The 26879-nt window shown below is 42.3% G+C and overlaps 1 protein-coding gene across 1 annotated transcript in view; it reads right to left on the reverse strand.

Annotated features, from left to right (window-relative positions):
- LOC106576572 (voltage-dependent calcium channel subunit alpha-2/delta-1) overlaps positions 1-26879 on the reverse strand; it is a 186383-nt gene that overhangs the window by 21820 nt on the left and 137684 nt on the right. The window contains exons 16-26 of the mRNA XM_045700027.2: positions 22359-22439; positions 21328-21411; positions 21117-21191; positions 15553-15624; positions 15369-15440; positions 15212-15273; positions 12757-12833; positions 7025-7085; positions 3980-4077; positions 1094-1175; positions 796-858 (exon numbers count right to left, since the gene is read on the reverse strand). Of these exons, the coding sequence (XP_045555983.1) occupies positions 796-858; positions 1094-1175; positions 3980-4077; positions 7025-7085; positions 12757-12833; positions 15212-15273; positions 15369-15440; positions 15553-15624; positions 21117-21191; positions 21328-21411; positions 22359-22439 (827 nt within the window). The remainder of the gene's footprint in view (positions 1-795; positions 859-1093; positions 1176-3979; positions 4078-7024; positions 7086-12756; positions 12834-15211; positions 15274-15368; positions 15441-15552; positions 15625-21116; positions 21192-21327; positions 21412-22358; positions 22440-26879) is intronic.

Here is a 26879-nt window from a genome sequence, read left to right on the forward strand (position 1 = left end):
AAAACACACGGCCAAGGCAACAAAGGAGTGGCTCAAGAAGAAGCACATTAAGGTCCTGGAGTGGCCTAGCCAGTCTCCAGACCTTAATCCCATAGAAAATCTGTGGAGGGAGCTGAAGGTTCGAGCTGCCAAATGTCAGCCTCGAAACCTTAATGACTTGGAGAAGATCTGCAAGGAGGAGTGGGACAAAATCCCTCCTGAGATGTGTGCAAACCTGGTGGCCAATAACAAGAAACGTCTGACCTCTATGATTGCCAACACGGGTTTTGCCACCAAGTAAGTCATGTTTTGCAGAGGGGTCAAATACTTATTTCCCTCATTAAAATGCAAATCAATTTATAACATTTTTGACATGGGTTTTTCTGGATTTTTTTCTTGTTATTCTGTCTCTCACTGTTCAAGTAAACCTAGCATTAAAATTATAGACTGATCATTTCTTTGTCAGTGGGCAAACGTACAAAATCAGCAGGGGATCAAATACTTTTTCCCCTCACTGTAACATACTGAATGTAAATTTTGGATCAAGTTGAACTGCTCTACATTAAGCTTTATAGGTACTTATCATCATTAGAACAACAGAGAGAGAGAGAGAGCTGAGAGAGAGAGCTGAGAGAGACAGAGCTGAGAGAGAGAGCAGAGAGGGACGAGAGAGAGGTGAGAGAGAGAGAGGCGAGAGAGAGAGAGGCGAGAGAGAGAGAGGCAGAAAGGAAGAGCGTTGAGAGAGAGAGAGAGAGAGTGAGCGAGAGCGAGAGAGAGAAAGAAAGATTAAACATCACATATCAACTTGAGGAATACCTTTTGGGATAAATACGAGTGATTCCTCCATCAGTGGCCACAAACCTGGCCAGGACTCCATTTCTGAAAGGAATAGGAAAATTCAATGACAAAAGTATCTAGTCCTTCAACACAAAAATGTATGTTTAAATCATGCAAGCTGACATTGTGTATCTGTTTTTCCTTGTTTGTGTTCATAGCTAGGTGGAATAAACTTTCACAAACCACAACCTTTTAATTAAATCTACTTGATTACAACAAGAATGATGCTTTTGTGTGCGGATTGTGTGCTTTCGTGCGCATAGTTTGCTTGACTCACGGCATCTGATCTCTCCACTGCTTGACGAGGTCTGACGTGATCCCAGCGTCCAGTAACAATCTGTTCACCAGATCCACGTTGCCTGAAAGACAAGGAACCAACATCACTTGGGCTTGATTTAATAATAACAGAAGGCTGAAACCCATTGGCCTGCCTGCTAAGTGATCAGTATCTGATCTTTGTCGGTATAGAGGATTTTCCTTCTTTTTCAATTCAATTTAGCTTTATTCTTTGACCTTCAGACAGTGGCCACGAAACTGAATCATCTTAATAAGAGCAGTGTGTTTGGTCTGCAGGTTGGAATTTATTGTCATGAATCTTGACCCGGAGGCATCTCTGCAGTGTGGTCACTAGCTGTCACAGTCACAAAGTCATCAAATCCGTTAAACCTAACCCTAACCACACTGCTAACCTTAATTCCTAATCCTAACCTTAAATAAAAAAATGCACACATTTTGACTTTGCAGCTGGCCCAGATAGTGGATATTGCTCAGTTCTGCCTTCAGGGCAAGACTCATGACAATAAACGTCAACCTGCCTTCGGTTTTTGAGACGCTGACCAAGAGGCCTACTGTGAGTCAGAGAGCCACGGACACAAGCTGTGACTCAATCTATATAACAGTAGGAGGGGGATGGAAGGAAGAAAGAGGAAGGGACAGAGAGATAGAGAGTAATGTGGGAGGAGTTGTAAGAGAGGGGGAGACCAAGAGAAAGAGAGAGAGCGAGGGAGGTAAAGATGAGAGGTAGAAAGAGATGGTGACAGAGAGTAATGTGAGAGAGAGAGAAAGAAAGAGAAGGATAAAATAAAGAGATGGATCAGACGATGTATCAGATGATGGATAGAAAGAGTAGAATGGGAAAACACATTCCCATCTTGTTTTCCAAGTTGTGTGTGAGGTCATGCACTCCAATGCTGTTATCCAGTGCTGTCATGATAGCAGAACAAGCACAAGTCTCTGAATCTTCTGTAATGTGAGCCTGTAATGTGAGCAACCATATTATTATGAGGTAAAGTCATTAACTAGTACTTAATAAAGAAGTGCACTTGGATTGTGTTTGGGGGAATGTACCAAGTAATTTCAGAGACGTCTGACATGACCAATACAACACAAACGCACGCAACTGAACACAGACTACTACGCGGTCAAAGGGGGACCGTTTTTTCTGTCGCGAGCCGCACTTTGAACCCGTTGCCTTCGCTGCTCCAGTCCATTAACGTTGAGACTCGGTAACCCTCCATTTACAACACACCACACACACATCAGAGAAAACAGCTGGTGTAACACTTTCCCCCCCTCCGTTCCCTCCACCTGCCCCAGTGGTTTTCATTAGGGGCCTCTGATTGAAGGCAGGCCAGGAATTCTAATGTACTTCACCGCCACTGCAGTGGCTTAAATAAGTAAAGCATGTAATGTCCTACTCCCCACCCATGCCAAACATCCCACAAGGTCTGTACACACAGCAGTCTATAGTCCTGCAGAGAACACCCATCAATCTCCCAAGCAGAAATGGACAATTAAGGGAACTAATATCCTAATTACGGAAACTAATATCCCAATTGGGGGACTTGGTTAAAAAAATGTACTACAGGGTTATTTCCAATTGATTGTTTCAAGTGACTTTTTCAAACCTAAAAATCTGACTAGACCAGACATCAAGCTTATAAATGTTACTTTTGAGAGACATCGCTGCATTTCTAGGACAAACTTGAAAGAGAAAAAAGGACTCAGTATCTTTCCAATTGAGATGGCGGAGTACTACTTTTCAAACCAACACATCAGACCAATAAACATGAGCTTTGAGTGACATTGCGACATTTCTAGGAAACACTTGAGAGGGAAAAGAAAGGAATGAGCCGAGTAATTAACGTCTACTAGTATATCAGAGAGTGATGTACTGCTAATGCATTGGTCAAATGTCGGAGACTCAGTCTCCATCGGTCTGAAAGCTCCGGCGCACAGGCCTGATTTGGCCCTTTTTATTGCTCCGCTCGCACTCTCACCTCGACGGGGTTCTGGTCTTTCTCACAAACACACAGTAATTGGACCAGTAGGTGGGGTATGCGGGGGTATATAACTTGGTGGAGTGTGTGTGTTTGTGTGTGTGTGTTGCGGCAAAGCCGAGGCATCTAACACATGTGTCCTGAGGCGTATGATGGTCAGACTTTTAGAGTTAGGATCAAACAGGCCAACACAAGGAGGGAGGGGTTCTACAGACGGAGAGACCTGACTGTCTTTCTTCTGTATACAGTATACTGCATAGCACCTAGCAGTCACTCCAGACATCTAGACCTATGGTTCACTATAGACACCCCAGGGAAGAGGTTCAGTGGCCCTCCTATGAAGACATCAATACTGTCCAAGACCCATGCTGTTCTAGTGCCCACTGAACAACGGTCTAACAACCAAAATGTTTCACATAACTTGTTGAGCCTAAATTATCATTATTAAAGGATCATCATAAAATGTATTCCAGAGTGCTTCCTTACGTGTAATGTATATGTTAAAAAATAATCATGTAAAAATGTAATTGATGTCTCAATCAATTCACCACCAGTTCTGAGCAGTGAGTGTTAACCCATGGATGGTGGTTGGTTAGTGGCTGGAAGAGGGAACACAGGAAAGGTTTTAATTGTCCCTGGTGTTAGCCACTCTTTGTTGGAAGTGAGAAACCATGGGAAGGTGTCTGGTTGTCCCTGGTCTTAGCTATTCTTTGTTGGAAGGGAGAAACCCAGGGAAGGTGTCTGGTTTCCCTGGTATTAGCTACTCTTCGTTGGAACGGATAAACCCAGGTAAGGTGTCTGATTGTCCCCGGTCTTAGCTACTCTTTGTTGGAAGGGAGAAACCCAGGGAAGGTGTTTGGTTGTCCCTGGTCTTAGCTACTCACACAGTGGGTTGTTGGGAGTCTTCCTGTCGATGTACTCGTTGAAGTCCATCAGGAACTCTGTGTTGTTTTTAGATGGCTTCAGATCCTTACAGTACTCCCTATGGGATGAAGAAAAAAAACGAACTCAAATCCTATACATTTATATGTACAGGTAACTGCCAAAATATAGGAAACACCAACATAAAGTGTCTTAATAGGGCATTGGGTCACCACGAGCCAGAACAGCTTCAATGAGCCTTGGCATAGATTCTACAAGTGTCTGGAACTCTATTGGAGGGATGCGACACTATTCTTCTATGAGAAATTCCATAATTTGGTGTTTTGTTGATGGTGGAAAAAGCTGTCTCAGGCACTGCTCCAGAATCTCCCATAAGTGATAACCAACACAAAAACATCCTGTGGCGTTCTGCATTAGCATCGAACAGCCCCCGTGATATGCAACTTTTCAGGGAAGTTAGAAACCAATATACACAGGCAGTTAGAAAAGCCAAGGCTAGCTTTTTCAAGCAGAAATTTGCTTCCTGCAACACAAACTCAAAAAAGTTCTGGGACACTGTAAAGTCCATGGAGAATAAGAACACCTTCTCCCAGCTACCCACTGCACTGAGGATAGGAAACTCTGTCACCTCCGATAAATCCACTATAATTGAGAATTTCAATAAGCATTTTTCTACGGCTGGCCATGCTTTCCACCTGGCTACCCCTACCGCGGTCAACAGCACTGTACCCCCCACAGCTACTCGCCCAAGCCTTCCCCATTTCTCCTTCTCCCAAATCCAGTCAGCTGATGTTCTGAAAGAGCTGCAAAATCTGGACCCCTACAAATCAGCCGGGCTAGACAATCTGGACCCTTTCTTTCTAAAATGATCTGCCGAAATTGTTGCAACCCCCATTACTAGCCTGTTCAACCTCTCTTTCGTGTCGTCTGAGATTCCAAAAGATTGGAAAGCAACTGCTGTCATCCCCCTCTTCAAAGGAGGGGACACTCTTGAACCAAACTGCTACAGACCTATATCTATCCTACCCTGCCTTTCTAAGGTCTTCGAAAGCCAAGTCAACAAACAGATTACCGACCATTTCGAATCCCACCGCACCTTCTCCGCTATGCAATCTGGTTTCAGAGCTGGTCATGGGTGCACCTCAGCCACACTCAAGGTCCTAAACGATATCGTAACCGCCATCGATAAGAAACAATACTGTGCTGCCATATTCATTGACCTGGCCAAGGCTTTCGACTCTGTCAATCACCACATCCTCATCGGCAGACTCAATAGCCTTGGTTTCTCAAATGATTGCCTCGCCTGGTTCACCAACTACTTCTCTGATAGAGTTTAATGTGTCAAATCAGATGGCCTGTTGTCCGGGCCTCTGGTAGTCTTTATGGGGGTGCCACAGGGTTCAATTCTTGGGCCAACTCTTTTCTCTGTATACATCAATGATGTTGCTCTTGCTGCTGGTGAGTCTCTGATCCACCTCTACGCAGACGACACCATTCTGTATACTTCTGGCCCTTCTTTGGACACTGTGTTAACAACCCTCCAGACGAGCTTCAATGCCATACAACTCTCCTTCCGTGGCCTCCAACTGCTCTTAAATACTAGTAAAACTAAATGCTTTCTCTTCAACCGATCGCTGCCCGTACCTGCCCGCCCGTCCAGCATTACTACTCTGGACGGTTCTTACTTAGAATATGTGGACAACTACAAACACCTAGGTGACTGGTTAGACTGTAAACTCTCCTTCCAGACTCACATCAAACATCTTCAATCCAAAGTTAAATCTAGAATTGGCTTCCTATTTCGCAACAAAGCATCTTGCCAAACATACCCTTGTAAAAATGACCATCCTACCGATCCTCGACTTCGGCGATGTCATTTACAAAATAGCCTCCAATACCCTACTCAATAAACTGGATGCAGTCTATCACAGTGCCATCTGTTTTGTCACCAAAGCCCCATATACTACCCACCACTGCGACCTGTACTCTCTCGTTGGCTGGCCCTCACTTCATACTCGTCGCCAAACCCACTGGCTCCAGGTCATCTACAGGACCCTGCTAGGTAAAATCCCCCCTTATCTCAGCTCACTGGTCACCATAGCAGCACCCACCTGTAGCACGCACTCCAGCAGGTATATCTCTCTGGTCACCCCCAAAGCCAATTCCTCCTTTGGCCATCTCTCCTTCCAGTTCTCTGCTGCCAATGACTGGAACGAACTACAAAAATCTCTGAAACTGGAAACACTTATCTCCCTCACTAGCTTTAAGTACCAGCTGTCAGAGCAGCTCACAGATCACTGCACCTCTACATAGCCCATCTATAATTTAGCCCAAACAACTACCTCTTCCCCTACTGTATTTATTTATTTATTTTGCTCCTTTGCACCCCATTATTTCTATTTCTACTTTGCACTTTCTTCCACTACAAATCTACCATTCCAGTGTTTTACTTGCTATATTCTATTTACTTTGCCACCATGGCCTTTTTTGCCTTTACCTCCCTTATCTCACCTCATTTGCTCACATTGTATATAGACTTATTTTTCTACTGTATTATTGACTGTATGTTTGTTTTACTCCATGTGTAACTCTATGTTGTTGTATGTGTCGAACTGCTTTGCTTTATCTTGGCCAGGTCGCAATTGTAAATGAGAACTTGTTCTCAACTTGCCTACCTGGTTAAATAAAGGTAAAATAAAATAAACAAAAAATAAAGTGTTCAATTAGGTTGAGATCTGGTGACTGAGACAGCAATGGAATATGGTTTTCATGCTCAACAAACAATTCAGTGACCACTCGTACCCTGTGGATGGGGACATTGTCATCCAATGGGGGCATAGACATGGTAGCCAAAATAACGGCCTGCCCAGCATTTTTTATACATGACCCTAAGCATGATGGGATGCTAATTAACTCAGGAACCACACCTGTGTGAAAGAACCTGCTTTAAATATAGTTTGTTATCCCTCATTTACTCAGGCGTTTCCTTTATTTTGTCAGTTACCTGTATATAAACCTTTCTAAAAAATAACAGTCAATCTTCTTACCTTGGTGCAATGAGAGTGTATCCATACTCCTCAAACTTGTCTTCCTGCAGGCTTTCAGAGACTGTAGAAGAGCAGAAAGCTGTGAGCCCTACAAACATCTCTGTGCCATTCATATACACAGACCTTGGAACCGGAAGAAGCGTATCACACATAACTCATGTCAAGTTAACATGATGACCATTGATTGATACAGATGCTGATGAGATTTATGGCTGATGGATCAAATTACTTCTGTTGACTGTAATAGTAGACTGTCAACTGATGGGCCATGGTGATTCAGACATCATGAAGACAATCCCCAGTCCTAGACGGTCCACAGTTTGTATAGACACATGACTCCATGTCTGATAGAGAGATACAGCTTTGATGAATGTAAGTTAAGTGTTGTCTGTCAACTCCTCATTTTAAAGCATGGTGGGGGTATACATTCCTCTGTCCATCGTCACAGGGTGACCATACCACCCCCACCCAAGGAGCTTGGCTCTTAGAAGTTTGTATCTTAAAGGTGGTAAATACTATGGTAAAGATTAGCTTTGGTAGCATAGAAGACAATACAGGAAATACACTCTATGTAAAGGGTTTATACTTAGTTGACTGTGACTAGAACTAGGTATAATAAAATAAAATAAAAATATTGCACTCCCATCAAAAGGATTCTTCTCAAAATGTAAATGTTGACTGATCAAGGTACAAGGGGCAGGCAACGAGAGGGTTTACAATGAGCATTCTAGCGATAACATTGCATTGCTTTCAATGCATTGATTTCAAGTACCATTATCATCATATTTTCTGTACTGTAATACAGTGGTAATGATGAATCCATGGGCTTATTAGTGTTGAGTAATGTCTTCATATGACAATGCCATGGAAAGGAATAGAAGAGACATTCATCATGGTAACATGGAACATAATCCTGTTGTATTGCTTGGATATTACTTTGATATTGTTTAAAATATGGTGCTTGTTATTATTATATTGTGGTGCGGTATTCGTCATGACCTCATGGGCTAGACTTCAGACTAGTACGTGAGGTCTTTGGTAGTAATTGTTGGAAAATAATGATGGCCATGTGTAGATTCTTGGTACATCGTCAATACTTCAATTACATGAAGTCTAATTTAAAAGACATTAATGACAGCCCCATGTTTATTTTGTCCCTTTTTTTGAAATCATAGATTCTTTAAGTGTCTTTAAGAATGTGAATGAATGTATACAAACACAAAAGACAAACACAGATTTTCAATGAACCAGAGACATGTTTTAGGGAACTCCACTGAAAGATGTGGATACATTTTTTTACATTTACATTTTAGTCATTTATGCAGACGCTCTTATCCAGAGCGACTTACAGTAGTGAATGCATACATTTCATACATTCTTTTTTATTGTTTTTCCCCGTACTGGTCCCCCGTGGGAATCGAACCCACAACCCTGGCGTGGCAAACACCATGCTCTACCAATGCTCTACCAACTGCGCCACACGGCATACCATGTTGAAAGCAAACATTCCATGGCAATCACATACACTTAGAATGTAAACATGCAACCTAGAGTGATATTCAATTGTACAGTATTTATACAATTAGGGGTGAAAGGTTGGAGAGTTTAGTTACAGGGCTGGGCAAGCTGATACCATTATAATACAGTCAAACCAGGAAGTGAATTGAAATCACAAATCGAATCAGCGTCATTATTGTCAATAAGGATTTTTCCATTCTTGAATTGGAATTTCAAATCACTTCCGGTTCTGGCTGAATTTAAATGGAACCTACCCCAACCAAATGTGTTTTGGATGGCCACTCTCTCAATAAAAGTAGACTGTTAGTCTGTTATGTGACTCAGCGACCACATGTGAGACCCACCCACACACAGGGGAGACAATAGCAAAGGATACTGGTGCACACAAAAGGAGAGAGAGAGAGAGAGAGAGAGAGAGAGAGAGGTGGTGCTCTGTGGGGACGAGGTGGTTTCTGTCTTTCATTAAGACTATTTTACGAGCTTGTAAACCTCCGAATGATTAAAAAAGAGAAACTAAAAAAGGGAGAAACCGTCCAGTCATGTTTTGGGCAAACACTCATCTTTCTCTTTAATGGGTTCACCTTAAAATAATACAAACATCCTCCCCTCTGTCCTTCCAGCTAGCTAGACTCTAGAGGGTTAGTGCCAAAGCCACATCTGAGTGCCATTGGGGCAGGTGGGATAAACAACATGCATACAGAGGCTTGTGAAAATACACACTCATACACACACTCAGTATTGGGCAGCAACATCGCATGCAAGGCTCTCCTTGTGTGTGGTCAGACTAGGGGCTGAATCAGTGTGATCAAACACTATCCAAATCAGTTATAAGACCCCTATCTACGTCACAACATCATTACACTACTATGGACCTCTTTACACTACACTACTTTGACGACACAATCTAGGTCCAGGAGAGATACTGTAGTGTAAAGAGACAGATCTAGATTTTCTCTTTAGGAGATGTCTCCCACACTACCTCCAGAGGAAGTGAGGGAGGCAACTACACAACATACACCCCTCCCACACCACATGTCCCTGCAAAAATTACTTTCAGTACCCTAAAACCAGCAGACAGCATTTTGTTTGCCTATATACTACAGTATTTACGGTATGCTAATATCTGCACTTACACAGGAAGCACGAATGTGGCTTTGGCTACACCACATCAAGGTTAGTGTAAACAGAAAAGTTGCAAATCTAGTGTTGAAGAGAGATAGACAGTGTGCCTAGAGGAAGGGTGTTGTATTGGTAAGGAGATGGGACACAATTATGTTAGTTCCAGGAATGTCTTCACTAAGATAAAACAGAGCATTATGGGTACTGTGGTTCATCATGCTACAGGTGTGAGCGCAAGAGGACAGGGAAGGTGTGAGGTAAGGTACAGGAGGAGAATACTTGCCCAATTCCACTGAGGGGGTTCCAACACACGGAGAAGACAGGGGTGAGAAGGTCAGCAGGAGAGGAGAGGAAGGAGGGAAGGGGGAGCGGGAAAGAGAAGGGGACAGGAAAGAAGCAAACAGGGGTACACAATATTTTATTCCTCTGAGTGTTAAATAAGAACATTGCAGCTTGAACAGGATGTATGAGAAATGGGTTTCCCGTTTTACTGCAGAAGACAGATGATCAACTCAGGGACCGACCCAATCAGCTAAGGGACTGACTGGTAGGACCGAACAGACCCACAGGAGGTACCCAGACAAACTGAACTTCCCAGGAAGACCTGTGTGTATGTGTGTGTGTATATATGTATATATGTGTATATATATGTATATATATATATATGTATATATATGTGTGTGTGTGTGTGTGTGTGTGTGTGTGTGTGTGTGTGTGTGTGTGTGTGTGTGTGTGTGTGTGTGTGTGTGTCCCAGTGGTAAGGGACAGTGGAGTGTGGAGAGGGGAATAAAACAGACCCACAGGAGATAACCAGACCACAAAGACAGAAACACAGACCTTCCTATGGAAGACCCATCATGCTAACACAATGACTGACTCTACAACACACAATGATTTGACTAATGGGAATCTCACAGCTTGAAGGGGACATGAGAGGGGAGTTTGAACATGTGGAAATAAGTGTAGTGTGAGAGAGAGCGAATGAGAGAGATGGAGTGTGTTTGTGTGTGCTCACAGACAAGCTGAAACGTGAGGCTTCCCTTAACCCCTATGTGGTATACATTTAAATGTTATTGTCATCTGACAAATGTGTTTTGTCATTCTGTCTACAGTCATGGCCAAAAGTTTTGAGAATGACAAATATTAATTTTCACAAAGTCTGATGCCTCAGTGTCTTCAGATATTTTTGTCAGATGTTACTATGGAACACTGAAGTATAATTACAAGCATTTCATAAGTGTCAAAGGCTTTTATTGACAATTACATGAAGTTGATGCAAAGAGTCAATATTTGCAGTGTTGACTCTTCTTTTTCAAGACCTCTGCAATCCGCCCTGGCATGCTGTCAATTAACTTCTGGGCCACATCCTGACTGATGGAAGCCCATTCTTGCATAATCAATGCTTGGAGTTTGTCAGAATTTGTGGGGTTTTGTTTGTCCACCCGCCTCTTGAGGATTGACCACAAGTTCTCAATGGGATTAAGGTCTGGGGAGTTTCCTGGCCATGGACCCAAAGTATCGATGTTGTGTTCCCCAAGCCACTTAGTTATCACTTTTGCCTCATGGCAAGGTGCTCCATCATGCTGGAAAAGGCATTGTTCGTCACCAAACTGTTCCTGGATGGTTGGGAGAAGTTGCTCTTGGAGGATGTGTTTGTACCATTCTTTATTCCTGGCTGTGTTCTTAGGCAAAATTGTGATTGAGCCCATTCCCTTGGCTGAGAAGCAACCCCACACATGAATGGTCTTAGGATACTTTACTGTTGACATGACACAGGACTGATGGTAGCGCTCACCTTGTCTTCTCCGGACAAGCTTTTTTCCAGATGCCCCAAACAATCGGAAAGGGGATTCATCAGAGAAAATGACTTTACCTCAGTCCTCAGCAGTCCAATCCCTGTACCTTTTGCAGAATATAAGTCTGTCCCTGATATTTTTCCTGGAGAGAAGTGGCTTCTTTGCTGCTCTTCTTGACACCAGGCCATCCTCCAAAAGTCTTCGCCTCCCTGTGCGTGCAGATGCACTCACACCTGCCTGCTGATTCAACCCCGATCCCGCAGCTGAATCAACTTTAGGAGACGGTCCTGGCGCTTGCTGGACTTTCTTGGGCGCCCTGAAGCCTTCTTCACAACAATTGAACCGCTCTCCTTGAAGTTCTTGATGATCCGATAAATGGTTGATTTAGGTGCAATCTTACTGGCAGCAATATCCTTGCCTGTGAAGCCCTTTTTGTGCAAATGTAGCGTCTTGTCTGTGGTGTGGCGGAAAGAAGCGCAGGAAGCAGCGAACACTGTGTGGTAATTTTAATTAAGAACCACCCGTACAAAATAAGAGGTCTCCCAACAACAGGGAAAAATACAATGGACAAGCACAGTCAACAAACGCAGTTGACATACAGAAAAACAATCCCGCACAATAGGGTGCGGGCCAGCTGAACTAAATAGCCCTCTTAATTACCTAACTCAGGGCAGGTGAGAAAACATAAAAAAAGGGAAAAAACAAAAAGGGAATCGGTGGTAGCTAATAGGCCGGTGACGACGACCGCCGAGCGCCACCCGAGCAGGAGGGGGCGCCACCGTCGGTAGGAATCGTGACAGCAAAGCAATGATGACGGCACGTGTTTCCTTGCAGGTAACCATGTTGACAGAGGAAGAACAATGATTCCAAGCACAACCCTCCTTTTGAAGCTTCCAGTCTGTTATTCAAATTCAATCAGCATGACAGAGGGATCTCCAGCCTTGTCCTCGTCAACACTCACACCTGTGTTAACGAGAGAATCACTGACATGATGTCAGCTGGTCCTTTTGTGGCAGGGCTGAAATGCAGTGGAAATGTTTTTGGGGGATTCAGTTCATTTGCATGGAAAAGAGGGACTTTGCAATTAATTGCAATTCATCTGATCACTCTTCATAACATTCTGGAGTATATGCAAATTGGCATCATACAAACTGAGGCAACAGACTTTGTGAAAATTAATATTTGTGTAATTCTCAAAACTTTTGGCCATAACTGTATATGCAAAGGAAATGTTTACTGCATAAAAGGTCATGCCTTGATATAGGTCAGGAGGTTAAAGTGATTTAGAACGCTACTTACATTTGGCCTGGGTGATGGTGTCTCCGATAGTAGTGTGGATGTAATGCAGGCTGTACACTGGAAGGACCAAGGCTAGACTGGGAGCACACACACACACACACACACACACACACACACACACACACACACACACACACACACACACACACACACACACACACACACACACACACACACACACACACACACACACACACACACACACACACACACACACACAGAGAGAGAGAGAGAATAATAGGCACACACGAATAGGTGCACACGCATAGAGATGAATAGGTGCACACACACTTACATGCCACACACACACCACAACATTTTCATATTTTGCACAGTTCTAACAAAGAACACATTTGCAAGAATCACAGATCATCTCCACACAAACTTAAAAGTTGATCCACACATCAAAACAAAAATGTCTTAAAAACTTGTCATCACTGAAGCTAAAACTTTCACAACTTTTTCAGACATATTCTGCTGAGCTTTGTAACTTATTTTTTACAAGTACATTTATCATATGAACAGTTCACTCCTCACAACTTTGTAAAAGTATTCATTCCCCATTCAAATGCAATATTTCTTATTTTGCTCCAGATATCTGCATGCTCCAGTTTAGTGCACACATTTAGGACAGTCTCAAAAGGGTTTGGTCTAGGTGGTACACACACATTTAGGACAGTCTCAAAAGGGTTTGGTCTAGGTGGTACACACACATTTAGGACAGTCTCAAAAGGGTTTGGTCTAGGTGGTACACACACATTTAGGACAGTCTCAAAAGGGTTTGGTCTAGGTGGTACACACACATTAAGGACAGTCTCAAAAGGGTTTGGTCTAGGTGGTACACACACATTAAGGACAGTCTCAAAAGGGTTTGGTCTAGGTGGTACACACACATTTAGGACAGTCTCAAAAGGGTTTGGTCTAGGTGGTACACACACATTTAGGACAGTCTCAAAAGGGTTTGGTCTAGGTGGTACACACACATTTAGGACAGTCTCAAAAGGGTTTGGTCTAGGTGGTACACACACATTTAGGACAGTCTCAAAAGGGTTTGGTCTAGGTGGTACACACACATTAAGGACAGTCTCAAAAGGGTTTGGTCTAGGTGGTACACACACATTTAGGACTGTCTCAAGAGGGTTTTGACTAGGTGGTACACACACATTTAGGACTGTCTCAAGAGGGTTTTGACTAGGTGGTACACAGCTACAACCAGAAGTTACTTTGTTTGTAGCAGGTTAGGAGAACTTACGCAGCAGGTTAGGAGAATTCACTTAACAGGTTAGGAGAATTGGGTTAAGGTTAGGATTAGTTAAAACGCTCTCCTAACTTGCTATGAAAAGTCAATTCCGGGCGTATCTGTACTCCGTCTAGTCACAACCATAGAGATTTATAGAGGACTCATCTTTGTATCTGTGCCATTATTGCGACATTGGACAGCGTCATTGAGGCAATCTCCATTTTGAAGTAGTACATTTTCTTCTTCACAATTGGCTGATTCCTCCTGATGACCCGGTTGGACATGACTCCAACAGGGTCACCAGGAGGGATCAGCCAATGAAGTTGGATGTCCACCCAGTTGACTACATTAAAATCTGAGATTTGCATAACTAATCCAAGATAGACCACAGACTGTCGTTTACAATGGGAGCAAATTCATTATAGTGGGCAGAACAAGCAAGGAGGTGGACAGAGACAAGCACAAGCTAGCGAGATCCTATTGGCATGTTCTAGCATGTATTTGCATATTTCGCTTAGGGAACGCATACTCTGAAGTGTGCATGTGCAATAGCTCAATTCGCCCTTGCACCCCTTCTAAACAACAAAACATTTTGAAACTTTGGCAAAGGGTAAAGTCTACAAAACATAGTCCACTCTGTAAAATATTCTAGTCTTGGGGACCAAAAACGATCAAATGCTTAAAAATCGATGAGAAATTAGCAGAATGTGGGCCAAAATCCATCCAGCTGCATCTTCTCCCACTGCCTGCAACTGGGCTTCCTCTCATCACCAATTTTGGTGGAGAGTGGAAATGCCACCAGGAAGCTTCAAATTAACACTTCCGGTGAAACATCTGGCTCATTGTTCTATCTGCGTTAAAATGTTGGAAGCCAACAATGGCGCTACCTGTGCTAAAACTGCCTTTTGGCCACTAGAAGCCCCTATTATTCTCTATGGCCACGACCTTTCAAGTGGTTGCATTGATCAGGTGTCAGTGCACTACTAGTAGTCATAAGAGATGAAAACAGTGACCCCTATTCTTCTTCTAGATAGGGCCCTGAGTTTTTATGGAACCTAGTTATATGCCTTGACCAGGTAAAACTCCAGACTCTTGACCCATGAGAGTTTTCTAGGTCAAGTCACGAGGTCAGAATAAAAACTCAAGGCCCTAAAAAGGAATACTGTACATGGTATACTCAGGTAGGGGTACAAATACAGTACATGTAGCTGTTACCTGTAATCTGTACCCTTTACAGGGGCATATGTGTACGATCTTTCGCTTCGGTCTATGTACCGCTGTGGAGCAGAACACACATTTGTCATCAAAGGGACAGCTCACCCCGAAATAGTCTAAAAAAGTATTTTTGTTTTTCCATCATGTTTTAGTTTACCTCATCCTGGGACTTCACTAGTGTGTGTACGGTGCGGTGGCCGGTTTCTCCATTAATCATGTTCGTTCTTATCTGAGGACAAGAAAACACTTAGCTCTTAGGAGCAAGTTCAACCCACAACAGGATAGAATGTGGACACAAAGGTGGAAGCATTAAAGAAGACCGTCAGTGGTCTCCATCTTACCTCTACTTTAATCTCATCCTCCAGCTCAGCGTCCAGGAAGTCCAGAGTTACAGGCTCCTGAAATTTAGGATTCTAGAGTGCGAGACAGAGAGCGAGAGACAGAGAGCGAGAGAGAAAGTGCGAGAGAAAGTGCGAGCGAGAAAGTGCGAGACAGAGTAAGAGAGAGTGAGAGAGAGACAGAGTGCACGCACGCGCGCGAGAGAGATTTAATACAACATTTACTGTTTTATAGATTGAATCAACCCAGATAAGAGTTCACCCAGAAATTATTTAAGACAGTCTATGTGAAATTACCTTTACGGGTGACATTAGTCATGCAAAAGAGAACAGACCTGTGAAAAAAACAGTCTACCTGTCTATTTTAAATATTATGGTTATTTTGCTTACTGCCAATTAGTCATGCAAAAATTAGCCTATGTCCAGATTAAAATGATTTCCAGTCAGGATTTGTCTCAATCTTTGTCCGTGAACCCTTCATCATGAGCCTAGACAGATACAGCACCAGAACTCCAAAACAAACTTTATGAAATAGGAGTTGAGATATTAACAGGAGCTAAACAAAACCATTTAATAAAGATAAGGTACAAACACAAACATACAAAGATACGCAATGTGCCAACTTTACCCTGCCTTCATGTACATATCACTTTACCTCTACCTACATGTACATATTACTTCAACTAACCTGTGCCCCCGCACATTGACTCTGTACCGGTACCCCCTGTATACAGCCTCGCTACTGTTATTTTATTGTTGCTCTTTAATTATTTGTTCTTTTTCTATTTTCTTCTTGTTTATTTAGTTTTTATACATTTTTTACTTCAGTTTATTTTAATATATTCTCAACACTTATTTTTCTTAAAACTGCATTGTTGGTTAAGGGCTTGTAAGTAAGCATTTCACTGTAAGGTCTGGCTCATGTTGTATTCGGCGCATGTGACAAATACAATTTGATATCTACCTCAGGTACCTTATTATTATCTATCCTGATGCCTAGTCAACTTTACCCTGGCTTCATGTACATATCTACCTCAAATACCTTATTATTATCTATCCTGATTTCTAGTCACTTTACCCTGCCTTCATGTACATATCTACCTCAAATACCGTATTATTGTCTATCCTGATGCCTAGTCACTTTACCCTGCCTTCATGTGCATATCTACCTCAAATACCTTATTATTATCTATCCTGATGCCTAGTCACTTTACCCTGGCTTCATGTACATATCTACCTCAAATACCTTATTATTATCTATCCTGATGCCTAGTCACTTTACCCTGGCTTCATGTACATATCTACCTCAAATACCTTATTATTATCTATCCTGATGCCTAGTCACTTTACCCTGCCTTCATGTACATATCTACCTCAAATACCTTATTATTATTATCTATCCTGATGCCTAGTCACTTTACCCTGCCTTCATGTACATATCTACCTCAAATACCTTATTATTATTATTATCTATCCTGATGCCTAGTCACTTTACCCTGCCTTCATGTACATATCTACCTCAAATACCTTATTATTATCTATCCTGATGCCTAGTCACTTTACCCTGCCTTCATGTACATATCTACCTCAAATACCTTATTATTATCTATCCTGATGCCTAGTCACTTTACCCTGCCTTCATGTACATATCTACCTCAAATACCTTATTATTATTATCTATCCTGATGCCTAGTCACTTTACCCTGCCTTCATGTACATATCTACCTCAAATACCTTATTATTATCTATCCTGATGCCTAGTCACTTTACCCTGCCTTCATGTACATATCTAACTCAAATACCTTATTATTATCTATCCTGATGCCTAGTCACTTTACCCTGCCTTCATGTACATATCTACCTCAAATACCTTATTATTATCTATCCTGATGCCTAGTCACTTTACCCTGCCTTCATGTACATATCTACCTCAAATACCTTATTATTATCTATCCTGATGCCTAGTCACTTTACCCTGGCTTCATGTACATATCTACCTCAAATACCTTATTATTATCTATCCTGATGCCTAGTCACTTTACCCTGCCATCATGTTCATATCTACCTCAGGTACCTTATTATTATCTATCCTGATGCCTAGTCACTTTACCCTGGCTTCATGTACATATCTACCTCAAATACCTTATTACTATCTATCCTGATGCCTAGTCACTTTACCCTGCCTTCATGTACATATCTACCTCAAATACCTCGTACCTCTGCACATTGATCTGGTACTGGTACTCCCTGTATTTAGCTCCACATTGATCTGGTACTGGTACTCCCTATACATAGGGCGGCAGGTAGCCTACTGGTTAGAGCATTGGGCCAGTAACAGAAAGGTTGCTAGATCGAATCCCTGAGCTGACAAGGTAAAAATCTGTCGTTCTGCCCCTGAACAAGGCAGTTAACCCACTGTTCCTAAGCTGTCATTGTAAATAAGAATTTGTTCTTAAAGTGACTTGGATTTGATTGAAAGATTGTTGGGGAAACCACAAGTTTTCACCTTCAAAAATCTAATAAAATCGTATTCATCACATGCCGAAAACAACTTGTGTAGACTTTACAGTGAAATGCTTGCTAACGAATCTTTCTCAACGATGCAGAGTTTAAAAAATAAATATATATAAAATATTAACTAACACGAGGAATAAAACAAAATACACAAGAATGGAGCTATATACAGGGAGTACCAGATCAATGTAGAGCTATATACAGGGAGTACCAGTACCAGATCAATGTGGAGCTATATACAGGGAGTACCAGTACCAGATCAATGTGGAGCTATATACAGGGAGTACCAGATCAATGTAGAGCTATATACAGGGAGTACCAGTACCAGATCAATGTGGAGCTATATACAGGGAGTACCAGATCAATGTAGAGCTATATACAGGGAGTACCAGTACCAGATCAATGTGGAGCTATATACAGGGAGTACCAGTACCAGATCAATGTGGAGCTATATACAGGGAGTACCAGTTCCAGATCAATGTGGAGCTGTATACAGGGAGTACCAGTACCAGATCAATGTGGAGCTAAATACAGGGAGTACCAGTACCAGATCAATGTGGAGCTATATACAGGGAGTACCAGATCAATGTGGAGCTATATACAGGTAGTACCAGATCAATGTGGAGCTATATACAGGGAGTACCAGTACCAGATCAATGTGGAGATATATACAGGGAGTACCAGTACCAGATCAATGTGGAGCTATATACAGGGAGTACCAGTACCAGATCAATGTGGAGCTATATACAGGGAGTACCAGTACCAGATCAATGTGGAGCTATATACAGGGAGTACCAGATCAATGTGGAGCTATATACAGGGAGTACCAGTACCAGATAAATGTGGAGCTATATACAGGGAGTACCAGATCAATGTGGAGCTATATACAGGGAGTACCAGATCAATGTGGAGCTATATACAGGGAGTGCCAGATCAATGTGAAGCTATATACAGGGAGTACCAGATCAATGTGGAGCTATATACAGGGAGTACCAGTACCAGATAAATGTGGAGCTATATACAGGGAGTACCAGTACCAGATCAATGTGGAGCTATATACAGGGAGTACCAGATCAATGTGGAGCTATATACAGGGAGTACCAGATCAATGTGGAGCTATATACAGGGAGTACCAGATCAATGTGGAGCTATATACAGGGAGTGCCAGATCAATGTGGAGCTATATACAGGGAGTACCAGTACCAGATCAATGTGGAGCTGTATACAGGGAGTACCAGATCAATGTGGAGCTATATACAGGGAGTACCAGTACCAGATCAATGTGGAGTTATATACAGGGAGTACCAGATAAATGTGGAGCTATATACAGGGAGTACCAGATCAATGTGGAGCTATATACAGGGAGTACCAGATCAATGTGGAGCTATATACCGGGAGTGCCAGATCAATGTGGAGCTATATACAGGGAGTACCAGATCAATGTGGAGCTATATACAGGGAGTACCAGATCAATGTGGAGCTATATACAGGGAGTACCAGTACCAGATCAATGTGGAGTTATATACAGGGAGTACCAGTACCAGATCAATGTGGAGCTATATACAGGGAGTACCAGTACCAGATAAATGTGGAGCTATATACAGGGAGTACCAGATCAATGTGGAGCTATATACAGGGAGTACCAGATCAATGTGGAGCTATATACAGGGAGTGCCAGATCAATGTGGAGCTATATACAGGGAGTACCAGATCAATGTGGAGCTATATACAGGGAGTACCAGATCAATGTGGAGCTATATACAGGGAGTACCAGTACCAGATCAATGTGGAGTTATATACAGGGAGTACCAGATAAATGTGGAGCTATATACAGGGAGTACCAGATCAATGTGGAGCTATATACAGGGAGTGCCAGATCAATGTGGAGCTATATACAGGGAGTACCAGATCAATGTGGAGCTATATACAGGGAGTACCAGATCAATGTGGAGCTATATACAGGGAGTACCAGTACCAGATCAATGTGGAGCTATATACAGAGAGTACCAGTACCAGATCAATGTGGAGCTATATACAGGGAGTACCAGATCAATGTGGAGCTATATACAGGGAGTACCAGATCAATGTGGAGCTATATACAGGGAGTGCCAGATCAATGTGGAGCTATATACAGGGAGTACCAGATCAATGTGGAGCTATATACAGGGAGTACCAGTACCAGATCAATGTGGAGCTATATACAGAGAGTACCAGATCAATGTGGAGCTATATACAGGGAGTACCAGTACCAGATCAATGTGGAGCTATATACAGGGAGTACCAGTACCAGATCAATGTGGAGCTATATACAGGGAGTACCAGATCAATGTGGAGCTATATACAGGGAGTACCAGATCAATGTGGAACTATATACAGGGAGTACCAGATCAGTGTGGAGCTATATACAGGGAGTACCAGATCAGTGTGGATCTATATACAGGGAGTACCAGATCAATGTGGAGCTATATATATGTATTTAATTTGATCTTTATTTATCTAGGCAAGTCAGTTAATATCACCAAACCACAGCATTTATCTGAAGTCTTTACCCATACTTGTGTATTTATTTAATGCACAGTAATGATGTTTTGATACAAGAACACCAGTGACATATTTCCTCAGGTCAGTTTATGGGAAAGCTGTGAGGCGGACCTTAAACTAAAGACTGATGTGAAACACATGGCTACGTGGGCGTACGCTCCATGTTCTCCCTGTGTTTGTTGTGTGGAAATCATGAAGTGTCCCTCGCAAACCTTCTCCACACAAACCCATATGGTGACCTTTTCCGAGATAGCACTAGGGGAAGCTAGCCAAACAAAGCTAAGTGTGGCTAGGCTACGCTAGGGTAATGCTAAGCTATGCTAGCCTAACACTAGGCTAATGGTAGGCTAACTCCAGGCTGCTAAATCTCCCACACCTTGCTAACAGGTATATCGGGGCTTTGCTTAACAAGGTTGTGCAGCATACTGTGATTAAAGGAACAGATGAGTGTTGTAGTTTTGTGTGTGTGTGTGTGTTTGTGTTTGTGTTTGTGTGTGTGTACTGTACTGTACCTTTGGGCAGAGGTTTGGATGCAGCAAGACGTAACCGTTGGGGTCAATGGCAAAGTAATAGCCATTTGGTCCAAACTACAAGAGGTAGAAAGAGACGGGATAGTTAGTGTGTGTGTCGATGGTATTGATGGTGTTCTGGATGCTTAACATAGGCTATGTGGGTATGTGTTAGTGTGTGTGTGTGTGTAGCACACATGCGAGTGTGTCTTACTGTAAATCTCGGCGTTAGTCTTTTGATGTCGTCCAGAGACACATCGATAGCCATCACTCCCAGGATCAGCTGGTTTTGGGGCCTCTGGGAGAAAAAACAAACAATGAAAAGTGGTATGAGACCAAAACAAAGCATTATATAGTACCTTACTCAGAGGGACCCCTAGTGCTTCACACACACAGTAGTATATCACTCAGAGGGACCCCTAGTGCTTCACACACACAGACACAGGCATTCACAAAAACATTTTTACTCCGATGACTCAAGTCCCTTGGTGACTTTAAAAAACATTTCCAAAGTAAAGAGCACAGTGGAGATAAAAAAAATGTCCTTTAGAAATCCTTGTTGTTACTGTGACTCATTAACGAGTCATTCTCAGCCTGGCTTTAGTCATTACAGGTCCATCAAACACCATCCATGTATTGATACGTAGGCTGTGTGTGCTGTTTTTAAATGTATGTAGTTCTGTTCTTGAGCTGTTCTTGTCTACTAATTGTCTGTATGTTTTGTGTGGATCCCAGCAAGAGTAGCTGCGGCTTTCACAACAACTAATGAGGATCCTAATAAAATACCAAAATACCAAATAGCATCATCTTGAAGCAGTTAGCTACTGTTATCAGATGTCGTTGCTTCCTGTGGCACAGAGTGGCCAGGCTTTGAAGAGCGAAACTATATCAGCAAAATGGCTGACAAGTACCTCAACAAGGAGATAGTAGAGGAAGAAAAGACCCACATCGTAATCGACTGCCGAGCTGACAAGGTAAAAATCTGTCGTTCTGCCCCTGAGCAAGGCAGTTAACCCACTGTTCCCAGTCCTGTGGTGTGACCCAGTGTTCAGTTCTGGAGGTGAACCTGGCTGAGAGGTCATCAACCCCCTGCTTCTGGGACATACTGCTGTGCAAGTCAAACACACTTCTGAAAGCTCATTGCGGGAATGCAAGTAAATTAGTAAGTAAGCAGTCAGCCAGCCAGTCAGATAGCAGTCAGTCAGTCAGTCAGTCTGCCTGCCAGCCAGCCAGCCAGCGCTGTACCTGTAGTCCCCTCTCTTTGTCAGCTTTGGTGTTGGTCTTGTTGAAGACTGGAAGTGTTCCTGTGATCACCAGACCCAGCTCCTGTAAACCAGATCACATGTATTTTCCTTTAGAACAGCACCCCTACTGGTTTTATCAGACTGAGAACAACAGGTATAATATGCACCAGTTGAGGCTGGTGGGGGGAGCTATAGGAGGATGGGCTCATTGTAATGGCTGGAATGGAACCAATGGAACGGAGACAAACGTGGTTTCAATATGTTTGATGTGTTTAATACCGTTCCATTGAATCCATGCCAGCCATTACAATGAGCCCGTCCTCCTATAGCTCCTCCCACCAGCCTCCTCTGCTATGCATTCTCTATGCACCTGTATACTGGTGTAGGTTGTGTTCATGTACTATAGTCTATAGGTAAGAATAGTACTTGTAATGAAATAGTAGCCTGGTCCCATATCTGTTTGTGTTGTAAACTCAAGCACAAGCAGATATGGGAACAGGCTAATGTACTAGCCATGTGGAGCAAGACAGATTATTAGTGAGAGTCCATAATAATAACTTTCCATTGGTGTCAGACAGGGCAATTAATGACGCAAATACACTTTCCAATACAAACACCAGCTATCTAGTTGTAAATAAAAATAGCAGAAATAATGGGAAGCTGTGCAGGGTAGTATTTACAGGGTGAATTTGGGGACAACAAGGCATACACAGGGTGTCAGGCTGATGACTATGGTAAGTGTAGATACTGTATTATAAACTTGCTATGTGTGTCCAAGTGCAACTAGTGACGCAAACACCCTTCTAATACAAACACCAGCTGTCTAGTTCTAAAAGTAGCTCATATCAAGGTCAAGTTGCGTCCTGACTTAAACAGTGGATAAGGGATGAAAGTGCACCCGATAGAGAAAACGTCACGTTTCCATGTTCAATCACATAACATTGTTTACTATGGAATGATCCGGAAAAAAACCGAGAAAGAAATCTTCTCCGAAATTAATGGACTCAAAATGACACGTCTTTGCAGGTAACCAGACACAGGGCCATGTGGTGTGTGTGTATGTGTGTGAGTGCCGGTTTGCTTGTGTGTGTGTGTGTGTGTGTATGTGTGAGCACACACAGTGGGCCGCTATTGTGACGTGTGGCTGGAGAAGCATCTGTTTCCAGTAATGAGGTGGACAGCCGCCATCACCACAACACCATCTCTCTAGTGCGTCTGGATGGTCTTCATGGTGTTATGTGTGCTTACTGGAAATGTGCGATGACCTCTGAATCTGTCATGGTGCAATCTGTAATCAGATTTCCTTATTGCACTGAGACTGTGTCATGCTGTTGGATTTGACACTATACATCCATCTTGCTATGTCTCCAACTTCACGTTATATACTAAACAAAAATATAAACGCAACAAGGAAGGTTTTGGTGTCATGTTTCACGAGCTGAAATAAAAGATCCCAGAAATTTGACATTGGCACAAAAAGCTTATTTCGCTCAGATTTTGTACACAAATTTGTTTACATCCCTGTTACTGAGCATTTCTCCTTTGCCAAGATAATTCATCCACTTGACAGATGTGGCATATCAAGCAGCTATTTAAACACTTAGTAAAATCTTTCTAATTGTTGCATGTTGCGTTTATATTTTTGTTCAGTATAAATATTGTTCTGAAGCCAACGTCCCACTGTGTGTGCTGGGTTGTTTCTGACTTGGCTCCAATGCTGTTCAATAGAAATCAATACTGGTTGATTTATATTACACGTATATTTTGACAGCTTGTCTCAGTGCACTCGGTCCGTGCCTTATCCGCTGTTGAAGTTCATACACAACTTGAACTTGATATGAGCTTTTTCTAGAACCAGAAAGTGTGTGTTCATGTAAAATATGAACTTGATACGTGATATTTTTAGAACTAGATAGCTGGTGTTTGTATTGGAAAATTGTATTTGCGTCACTAGTTGGACTCTCGGACACCCTTAGTAAGTTTATATATAGTATGTGCATTAACCATAGTCAACAATGTCTTGGCTGGTGGTACTGTAGTATTGGGAAGTACATTTGCTTCACTATTTGAAGCCTTTGACACCCAAGTTTGCATTAGTTCTACCCTCTTGGGTTGGGGTAAAGTTGTACAAATATTGAATTGCAATTAAATTCCAAAAGATTAAATGTTTTTACATTTCCAATTCAATTCCAATCAAAAAGTAAACATATCCTAATTCCAATTCAATTCCAATTCCATAACTTGAAAAAATGTAATTCAAATTTATTTCAATGTAAATTCTCCACGAGTGAATTCAAGAATTGAATTGGAATTTCAGTTTAAATTGGAAATGACCCCAATCCTGGTACACTTTAATGTAAACTTGATCCCAACCCTGGTACACTTTAACACAAACTTGATCCCAACCCTGGTACACTTTAATGCAAACTTGACCGCAACCCTGGTACACTTTAATGTAAACTTGACCCCAACCCTTGTACACTTTAATGTAAACTTGACCCCAACCCTGGTACACTTTAATGTAAACTTGACCCCAACCCTGGTACACTTTAATGTAAACTTGATCCCAACCCTGGTACACTTTAATGTAAACTTGACCCCAACCCTGGTACACTTTAACACAAACTTGATCCCAACCCTGGTACACTTTATTGTAAACTTGATCCCAACCCTCGTACACTTTAATGTAAACTTGATCCCAACCCTGGTACACTTTAACGCAAACTTGATCCCAACCCTTGTACACATTAATGCAAACTTGACCGCAACCCTGGTACACTTTAATGTAAACTTGACCCCAACCCTGGTACACTTTAATGTAAACTTGACCCCAACCCTGGTACACTTTAATGTAAACTTGATCCCAACCCTGGTACACTTTAATGTAAACTTGACCCCAACCCTGGTACACTTTAACACAAACTTGATCCCAACCCTGGTACACTTTATTGTAAACTTGATCCCAACCCTCGTACACTTTAATGTAAACTTGATCCCAACCCTGGTACACTTTAACGCAAACTTGATCCCAACCCTTGTACACATTAATGCAAACTTGACCGCAACCCTGGTACACTTTAATGTAAACTTGACCCCAACCCTGGTACACTTTAATGTAAACTTGATCCCAACCCTGGTACACTTTAACACAAACTTGATCCCAACCCTGGTACACTTTAATGTAAACTTGATCCCAACCCTGGTACACTTTAACACAAACTTGATCCCAACCCTGGTACACTTCAATGCAAACTTGACCCCAACCCTGGTACACTTTAATGTAAACTTGATCCCAACCCTGGTACACTTTAATGCAAACTTGATCCCAACCCTGGTACACTTTAACACAAACTTGATCCCAACCCTGGTACACTTTAATGTAAACTTGATCCCAACCCTGGTACACTTTAACACAAACTTGATCCCAACCCTGGTACACTTTAATGTAAACTTGACCCCAACCCTGGTACACTTTAATGTAAACTTGATCCCAACCCTGGTACACTTTAATGTAAACTTGACCCCAACCCTGGTACACTTTAATGTAAACTTGACCCCAACCCTGGTACACTTTAATGTAAACTTGATCCCAACCCTGGTACACTTTATTGTAAACTTGATCCCAACCCTGGTACACTTTAATGTAAACTTGATCCCAACCCTGGTACACTTTAACATAAACTTGATCCCAACCCTGGTACACTTTAATGTAAACTGGATCCCAACCCTGGTACACTTTAACGCAAACTTGATCCCAACCCTGGTACACTTTAATGTAAACTTGACCCCAACCCTGGTACACTTTAACACAAACTTGATCCCAACCCTGGTACACTTTAATGCAAACTTGACCGCAACCCTGGTACACTTTAATGTAAACTTGACCCCAACCCTTGTACACTTTAATGTAAACTTGACCCCAACCCTGGTACACTTTAATGTAAACTTGACCCCAACCCTGGTACACTTTAATGTAAACTTGATCCCAACCCTGGTACACTTTAATGTAAACTTGATCCCAACCCTGGTACACTTTAACGCAAACTTGATCCCAACCCTGGTACACTTTAATGTAAACTTGACCCCAACCCTGGTACACTTTAACACAAACTTGATCCCAACCCTGGTACACTTTAATGCAAACTTGACCGCAACCCTGGTACACTTTAATGTAAACTTGACCCCAACCCTTGTACACTTTAATGTAAACTTGACCCCAACCCTGGTACACTTTAATGTAAACTTGACCCCAACCCTGGTACACTTTAATGTAAACTTGATCCCAACCCTGGTACACTTTAATGTAAACTTGACCCCAACCCTGGTACACTTTAATGTAAACTTGACCCCAACCCTGGTACACTTTAATGTAAACTTGATCCCAACCCTGGTACACTTTATTGTAAACTTGATCCCAACCCTGGTACACTTTAATGTAAACTTGATCCCAACCCTGGTACACTTTAACGTAAACTTGATCCCAACCCTGGTACACTTTAACACAAACTTGATCCCAACCCTG

The sequence above is a fragment of the Salmo salar genome, chromosome 17 (assembly GCF_965601325.2).
Source record: "Salmo salar chromosome 17, fSalSal1, whole genome shotgun sequence".
Lineage (NCBI taxonomy): Eukaryota > Metazoa > Chordata > Actinopteri > Salmoniformes > Salmonidae > Salmo > Salmo salar.